The 9,220-nt window shown below is 40.1% G+C and overlaps 1 protein-coding gene across 1 annotated transcript; it reads left to right on the top strand.

The window, feature by feature from the left end:
- Positions 1-150: 150 nt before the first annotated feature.
- Positions 151-6,940, top strand: LOC142968391 (TLE family member 5-like). Its single transcript, XM_076108243.1, has 7 exons — positions 151-702; positions 2,826-2,923; positions 4,367-4,430; positions 4,813-4,857; positions 4,941-5,003; positions 5,273-5,347; positions 5,867-6,940. The coding sequence occupies exons 1-7, from the start codon at positions 676-678 to the stop codon at positions 6,104-6,106; spliced, it is 612 nt and encodes a 203-aa protein (XP_075964358.1). The 5' UTR covers positions 151-675; the 3' UTR covers positions 6,107-6,940.
- Positions 6,941-9,220: the final 2,280 nt, after the last annotated feature.

Genomic DNA, 9,220 nt, shown 5'->3' with positions numbered 1-9,220 from the left:
CAAGTACTTTTACTTTAATATCTTAAGTACATTTAGCTGTTCTTGGATGTAGGACTTCCACTTCTAAGTATTTTTACAGAGCAGTATTGCTAAGTAAAAATATTAGAACTCCTTCCACCCCCAAACGAATGTGCAATTGATTAAATTACTGAAATCAATGTATGCTCAGTGGATGCAGAAGCTGTGCTCCTATTGAGATGAGCGGGTCAGTTCCGCCCTCTGCCACTAGGGGCGCCCGCGGCTCCGCTGCTCGGTTTGTTTTCCGGTTGGTACCGCTCTTCTCTTCAAAGCAGAGGAAAGTCAGCGGCTCATGTGTCAACATCCAGGGTTTCCCCGGGGAGGTGTAACGTTAACGTTATTCCAAAAAAAAAAGAAAAAAAAAAAAAAAAAAAAAAAAAAGAAGAAGAACCCTGATGTTCCTTTGAAGAGCTTTTTATTTTTTTGTTAGCCGACTCATCCTCGGAGGCGGTGGTTCTCCTCACCGCGAAGACCAGAAGACGATCTTCGGCTCCTGCTGCTTTCGCGTTAGCTAACGTTATTCTAAACGATGACAGAGTACAAAGTGCGAAGAGCGTCTCCAATCATTTAATAATATCTGGGGACCTGTTAGCTTAGCCAGCTAGCCCGGTAATTCGATTAAACCAAAAGGGGAACACAGCGAAACACACTGCTGACATGATGTTTCCTCAATCAAGGCACTCGGTAAGTTGGCTAGTGGAACTTCTCTCAGTAGGAAACTAAAGCAACTAACTAAAGCGAGCCGAGCTAACGGCTAGCTAGCAGCCGACAGCTGATACTAGCTGCAGGTAGCTGTCAGCTCACAATGCATCTCTACATATCCTCACGACGTATTCACCTTTATGTTGGAGGGTAGAAAGCAGCTTGAGAGTTAAAATGTATGTCACTTAAATACCAGCTATATTTTCTGTATTTGGATGCGAACACAGTCTGCCGTTAGCTTAGCCGTTAGTCAAAACAGCTAGTTTAAGTTCATGTGTTAGCCTCAGTCTGTGAGAGCAAGTTAGCATGATAGTGTGCGTGGGCTAGCTTGATTTAGTGTGTCTACTGTCAATAGACAGAGTAGCTTAGATACAAGGGGACGGCAGATGTAGTTAGTTAACTTATATACAACTGTTGCTTTTTAAAGAAAAGGTTTTATCTCTTAAATGATTTAGTATCACAACGGTTGCAAGTTTCCATTTTCATTTGACAGCTGTAAAAAGAGCTAAAGTTAGAAGGCTAAAAGAGCTAAACAGCCTTGTAACGGGTGAATTTAAAGACATATTAGACAATAACTGCTCTTTTAATTTATTCAATATACATTAGATAAAGAAACGGTTCATGACTAAACTAAAAACAAGAAGGAATCAACTAACGCCAAGTCAGGAAAAAGGTTCACACATAATTAGACTAATGAAAAAGCCTCAACTAAAGCACCACTGGAAACGCTAAACTATTGTGGATCAAGTTATAGCAGTTAGCATGCTAATCAGTATTAAACATGTACAGAAGTGAAACGATTAGGGCTGAAACAAACAAACATTAACAAGCATCAGAAAATAGTGAAAAATGCCTTTTCACAGTTTTCTTAAAATGCCTTCTTTTGTATGACCAGCAGGACAAATCACAACATTTCCATCCAGTTTACAATGATATCAAACTATGGCAAGCAATAAGGGCCAGTTTTAAACTATTTTATAGGTAGGAAGCTGAACCACTGTAATACAGTTGTTCCTCTCCAACCATCTATTTCTGGAGAGCTGTGACAGACACATTTGTCGTTAATGAAAATAATTCTGTTACTTTTATGATAAATTGATTTTTCTTACAGTCTAAGAAATTTGGGAAAATAGTGGAAATAAAACCAACACATCTACAAATAACGTAACATTTCAAAACACTTTTGAAATTATAAATAACAAACATTCATTTGTGATTATTTGAGAAGCAGGAAAAAGGTGAATATTTAACGTTCTACTTTTTTTTGATAAATGACCCAATTAATTAATTGAATGTAAAATAAATATTTTCTGTTGATCGTTTCACCTCTAGCTCTGTGGTAATGTTTTGTTATCGACCGTTACTTTGTTTCATTACTCAATTAACTGTTTAGTATCTAAAATATAAAGATAGTAATAGTTTCTGCACTGTATTTGTATACTTTTAAATACAGTACTATAGTACACTGAGTGTTTTGGACGCAGGGTTTTGACCTGTGTGTAACTGGGTGACTCTGTTCGGCCCCATAATCCCACTGGAAACCTCTTGTCCTTGTGCCACTTATTTAGAGAGTAATGAGGTTTAGTGAACTGGATAAACCCTGGATTACAGTTTTGGATTAATGGTTTAAGTGTAGTCTATACATAAACCAGACTTCTTATGCGGCTAAATAAATCTCACATATGGTCAGCACCGGCTTGCTTTAATCTCGCCTTCTTTAAACACATTTCCCTCAATCAACACACTCTTTGGTCCTGGAAAGGTCGGGCCAGTGGTTTTTCTAAAGACAGATGTTGCATATCAATTTGTCAGCAAATTAAACGGTCTCCTTCCTTATCTCATTTTATACAGTACGTTCAGACACGAAGCCCTGTTTAGGCTGGCCTTCATTTTAGCTATCCTCTCAAAGGGTTGACCTCAGAGGTCAAACTGCTGTCTCCAAACAAACAACACAACAACTCAAAATTACTTTTTTTATATTCCTTTATTGCTGGACTGGTTGGGAATTGTTAGGCATCCAAAGTATGGTTTCAGACTGACTGTCTGGACCTGGATGCAGGGATCTTTGTGAATTAATAAACTGAGTATGTTACTCTGCTGTCCAGGCATCCTCTCAGTCCAGTCAACCTCTCAAGTTCACTACTTCTGACTCCTGTGACCGCATCAAGGATGAGTTCCAGTTCCTCCAAGCACAGTACCACAGGTATGCGGTTAACACATCCATACATACAGTTAAAGGGAACATTTGCCACCTTTTTTATGTGGATGTCCATCAGTGCTGCTGGTGAATGTAGTTCACTGAAGAAATAAATTCCTCAGTTCGTGCTTTATTGATCAAGAAAACTGAGTTCTCCTGCTAGCGGAGCTGTGCCTACATGTACCAAGATGCATTGCTTTCGAGTTTGCTCTGTTAATTAAACAAGCTTTTTTTTTTTAGTCTGATAACTCTCAAAATGTCAATGAAGTGAATATTCTTGAACCTAAACAGAAAAATACGACGTACACCTTCTGAATTCAAGTTTCTCTCTTACACCAAACTAAAACCGGCCTAATTGCCGCGTTGACTTACCGTAAAACACACTTCATTCAGACATAAATTAAAACTCGCCAAACCCGTCTTGCTGACTCTACACACCGGTTTCCCCCACTGTGTCTCTCTGCTGTGGCGGCTGCCCACTGAGCAGCTGCCCCACTGCAGAAGCTTTTTTGGTGGCTCTCAATCATTCTTTGAAGGCAGACCAATAAATTAGCAAATGACAAAAATCACACCTGCTGGTCTGGGTTGTCTTTTCAAGTTTATCCCCGGGGTCTCCAGCACACCTCTGTCCCAATCAGGAGGACAACTTTCATGCGTCGTCACAAACACACAGCTTCCTCTTTAGGGGTTGTTGCTGGCATTCAATACAGCAGAATGATTCCGTTCGTGGTTGCATCGGAGGGCAATTTAAGAAAAGTCAGTGTTTGCTCTCAGCAGCTCAGACTCTGGAGGGGCCTCTCTCCAGCCGAATACCAGAGTCAGCCAAAACACTGTAAAATGTACACTCCAGTTTCTTGGTCAATATAGCACACACACGGAGGATATCTTTTGCTTCAATGGACTACATATACCATCAACACTGACTGGTCATCCACGTAAAAGGTGCAACATTTTCCGTTTTGATATCATTTCAGTCTGAAACATCTTCCCACATTTTATTGTTGGGGCAACTGACTTGTGAGAAATACCTCTCAGTTCATTTTCCGTCTGCCTCGGTTGCTTTAAGAATATATTGTGAGTGTGACGCTTGATGCTATTTTCAGGTTAGCATGTCAAACAACTTAATAGAGACAAATCTGCATATTTGTGTAGCCAATATGGGTAGGGACATGTTGGTTATGGGTATCTGCTTTTAAAGAAACCCATTATCTTGCATCCCACCCCTAAATGCTTTTTGTAATTCAGCAAATATAATTTATTAGAATCAAATTGTATTTACTGGTACACGGAGGCTCAGCATCGCGTAATCTAATCGAAACGAATCGTTAAGACATTGTGGGAAATGAGCCCATACGTCTATATTCTAAACATGAAGCTACAGCCAGCAAGCATCTTAGCTTAGTATAAACTGATTTTTATTGTTTAATATTTATATTGTTTTTTTTCCAGTTTGAAGTTGGAGTGTGATAAACTGGCCTCTGAAAAGTCAGAGATGCAGCGTCACTACATCATGGTAAGTGTTGCATTAACTCACTGAGACGTGGCTGTTAATCTTCATCTCCTGTAATATACCAACCAAAGTCACTTAGTGTTGCAGTGTCGGTATACAAGCACACCGAGAATGTTCCCTTAGTCGTACTTAGTCACAGATTGCGCTTCACTTAGTGGCTTCCTCGGGTTCACTCATCTCATGATCAGTAACGGATTCTGCTTTTAACGCTTTTTATGATGCCCAATGACCAATTACAGATCACATGACAAAAGCATCTACATTTTTCAGTACATAATCCACACATATAATATACCTACATATAAGTCTGTGTATGGCAAATGTATTGAGAGTATAAAGCTTCAGTTTACTATGTTTAACTTTTTCTCCTTCTTTGTTTTTGTAGTACTATGAAATGTCCTACGGGCTGAACATTGAAATGCACAAACAGGTAATCACTGTTTCCTGTTGTGAATCCCGTCGGTAGTCAAGATCTGGTAGTTTGCCGTTCTGATCGTTCTGTTTTCTTTCCAGGCTGAGATAGTGAAGAGACTGAATGGCATCTGTGCTCAGGTGCTGCCTTACCTGTCACAAGAGGTAATGATGTTTGTATGTGCCTGAGATGTTCTGCTCATCAAGCACACACTGCTTAAGGGGCTAACTGTACAATCAAACCATCTTGTTTACTTTACATTCTGGTTGTATTTTTTAATCGTATATAAACTAGCAAATCAGAGGTGACTCGATTTTCTAAAAAAATATGTCCAATCTTGTCACTTGTCCTCTCTCTTGCTGAAGATTTCAGGTCATGTTAATGCACTTAGATGTCAAGTGCATGACCAAGTCTTGTCTTGTCTTGTTTTTAGCATCAACAGCAAGTCATGGGCGCCATAGAGAGAGCCAAGCAAGTCACGCCCCCTGAGATGAACTCCATCATACGGGTGAGTTGTTTTTTTTGTTTTTGTTTTTCTCCCTGTGGGTAAAGATGATAGGTGAGTTGTGTCTCATCCCAAACGTAAAATAAAACCAAATCAATTTTCCAGCCAATATGTTTTTAGCCAATAGGCACACAGAATGATAAAAAGAATGTTGAAGGTGCAAGATAAAAGATTGGGAGCGTTTTGATCACCGCTAACAGTGCTAACAGTGCTAACAGTGCAAACAATGGCGACAGAGCCAACAGCGTTAAACTGAGGCTGTGTGCCACGCTTCTACAATAACGCTGTCGGTCGAGACGGCATTGTTAGCTGAATCCACCGTAAGAGAGCAGCTGCCCTGAGTTAGCCAGCGGGCACGCTCGCATGCACTAACGTGCCCTAACGTGCACGCTTGGCTGACCCGGCTTTGTAAACAAAGCAAGGAGAAGCTCGGATAACGACACACGCAGAGGGAGAGCGACTTCATTCTCTGCCAAAGAAGAAGCACTGACGGATCTTTCTGTGCCATGTGTGTGTTTCCAGCAACAGCTCCAGGTGCAGCACCTGTCCCAGCTCCAGGGCCTGGCCCTGCCCGTGAACTCGCTGCCCCTGGGCCTCACCCCGCCCTCCCTGCCCGCCGTCTCCTCCAGCTCCGGCCTGCTCTCCCTCTCCTCCATCCTGGCCAACTACTCCCACGGCCAGGCCCAGGCGGTGAAGGAGGACAAGGCCCGGGAAGCCGCAGAGAGAGCGCCCCGAGGAGATGATGGGGACAAGTCAGACTAGCGCAGACACGGCAAGGAGGTTTGGAGGGGGTAGTTGTGGGGGCGAAGTGTCTATAACAAAAAAAAAAAAAAAGGTAAAACTGTAAATGGAGATTGATGTAAGTCTGGCTGCCTGTCTGCCGAGTGTTGATGTAGAAGAGTAACTGCAGGGATGATGACATGCAGAGAGGACAGATTTTTGGATGTGCAGAGAATGAAACTGCTGAATGGCTGAGAGTGAGAGTTAAATGTTCTTATTCTTTAGTGGTAATAGACTCAGTTCAGGCTTCTAGACTTAAAATAGATGCGTTTTTTTTTTTTTTTTGTAGTGTAAGCCACTGTTGTTAGGCTTAACCGAGATAAATGTTTTCCCATTTGGAGTGAGCGCTGAGGATGAAAGCTAACAGCAGTGTCCCTTACACAGATCTGCCTCTCACTGGGTTATATTTCTTAATTATTCTTTTTTTGAATGTTCATGTCCTCTTCAGTCCTTCAGAGTTTTTCCTACTGGTCCGTCTTGTCAGTCAAAGTTAGCCATCTAGCAACATCTCGGTTCCTCCAGTCATAGCGCACAACAGCGCCATCTTTTCTTTTTTTCTTTTTACAAAATGAAAAATGTTGGCTGGAGCTGTTTGGAGTTGGATCACATTCATTTATGTACTTGGAGCCAAATTGAATCTTAGTCCGATGTTAAATGGGATGTTTTTAAAGAGACATTTCACTTGTCGGGTGCATTCAAACATAAATCACATGACTTTTCACCATTTTTTGCATTTTCATACGACCAACCACTGGATGCATTAACCATAGCTGTGTACCTCAATCCCCAATAAATTGGATTTCATTCAATTAAAAACCTATAGTTTGTACAAATGTTAGTATACCCGTCTTTGAGGTTAAATCGTGTTTCATAGGCCTAGCTGCTGCTGCTGCTGCTGCACGCACTACGTGGCATGGGCCATGACTCATCTTTAAATGACAAGAATTTAAGCTCTGAAAAAAATTGACTTTATTTTGACATGGTGTTTTCGTGAAGTTAGAGATAGGCTAATTAGACATTTAACATGTGTCTGTGTGTGCTTGAGTGAATGTTGTCGGAAAGAAGAAAACACTTGTTTAATTTAACTTTATTTTTTTCTTAAAGCACCTTTTGTATTTTCCTCACGCCACCCCTTCCTCGTACTGGTCCACCCTTTAACTGACCAAGACAAACTTGAACAGGATCTAAACTTCAGAACCAGATGGTCGTAAAAGACGTAAGAGTACTGTATTTCTGTAAGTTAGAAGAGCACTTCAGTTCATACTGGGACTGTATCAAGCACCTGTCTTTTCCTGTCTTGTTTAACTTGTGTGTTATTGTCGGGGGAAGATCCCCTCCTTCTTTTTTATTTAATTTTTTTTTCGCATTGTTTTTTTGAAGAATGTGTCCGGGGTGAGTTGCTAAAGCTCTGTTAGCAACATCAACCAAGCGTTCCCTCAGAAAACCAGATTCCCACAGTCAGAATTTGTCCTGGTGAATAAATTATTGTGTCCTTTTGCAAAAGAATTTAGATGTTTTTACATTTTTTCCAATTCCAAACTACATGCTCATCTATCTATCTATATATATATATATATATATATATATATATATATATATATATATATATATATATATATATATATATATATATATATATATATATATATATATATATATATATATATATATATATATATATATATATATATATATATATATATATATATATATATATATATATATATATATATATATATATATATATATATATATATATATATATAATGAGAGTCGAATGCCAATAACTTTTGACTTTTTTGTGTCGATTTAGCGGTCAGAAACGATGCTAGTGTGAACAAACCTAAAAAATACTAATATCTGTAGTTTGGATTTGAAATCCACTGAAAGCGTCGGGATACTTCATCAGAAGTGCTTCTCTGCGCTTTAACCCCCCCCCCCCCCCCCCCACCACCAGGGTTGTCGCGTAATTTAATTAGTCAGTCTGTCGATTTCTATAACTGTCGGAAAACTGACAATCCGCCATTTACACCCACTCAATGCAGCAATTGGCCCAGATGTGTGGAGGTGACAGAAATGGCAGGAACTTCTCTCCTGTTGCTCTTTTTCTGTCACATTGTCATGTGGATAAACGTCCGCCTCTCTGCTTTAAAGGGTTGCCGTTAAACGTACGTAATGTTGCATGCAGTATGCATTCAATTGTGACATACTACTTCGTCATAACTTTGCACCTTAAACTTTGACACTCTTGCTCATATATCCACTGCAGCAGAGGATTGTGGGTCAGAACAGCCAGAGAAGCATGCTGGCTTGCATATGGTAAAATGCGACCGGATGCAGTAAGACATCCTGGTGTTTCTGACACACTATGTATTGAGACATACTGTGCATTCCAATACTTGTACCACCATACTATTTAGTATACCAGAAATGGATTTAGTATGGCCCGATAAATAGTATGCCAAATGCAGTACGCCAAAAAATAGCAGGATGCTCTAGTGCACATTTTGTAGTATGCATGCCACCATGTTTTTCTGGCTTATCTGACCCACAATCCTTTGCGCAGTAAGAGAATAGGGTTTTAAAGTTCAAGATGCAATGTTATGAGGAAGTAGTATGCCTTAATTGAATGCAACAGTATGTACTTTTTAAGGGCAAATGTTTTCTGTACTGAGAGTGCATTTTGAACGCATCTTTTTCTGGCATACTAAATAGTAGTATGTGTACTGTATTGCACAGTTGACTTTTGAGAATGCAAATCAAAATGTAACTGATGGTAGTGGAACAACTATTATGGGAAAAACATTTTGATTACAAAACTTGTGGTGTATTGAATGCTTATACTAAATGCATACAGTGTGTTTGCAGTTAGTATGTCTCATGGAATTGGGACACAGCTGGCGTTGAGGAATGAGACTGTTCATATTTAAGGCAGCAGAGGGCAGCAGCGCTGTGTTCACGGTCGCTGCTGTCCTCTTCTCGTCATCATTTCCTGACTGTGGGACAAGCATCTGTACACTGCAGATGTGCGCTGTTATTCCCCTCTAATGTGAGTGCTTTCCAGAGCTTTGACAATCCACCTTTAGCGTCTGAGCA

This window comes from Anarhichas minor, unplaced genomic scaffold (genome assembly GCF_050575085.1).
Source record: "Anarhichas minor isolate MPS153535 unplaced genomic scaffold, ASM5057508v1 ptg000040l, whole genome shotgun sequence".
NCBI lineage: Eukaryota > Metazoa > Chordata > Actinopteri > Perciformes > Anarhichadidae > Anarhichas > Anarhichas minor.
Note: the sequence above shows the minus strand (reverse complement) of the source record. Positions and strands in the feature narration are given on the sequence as shown.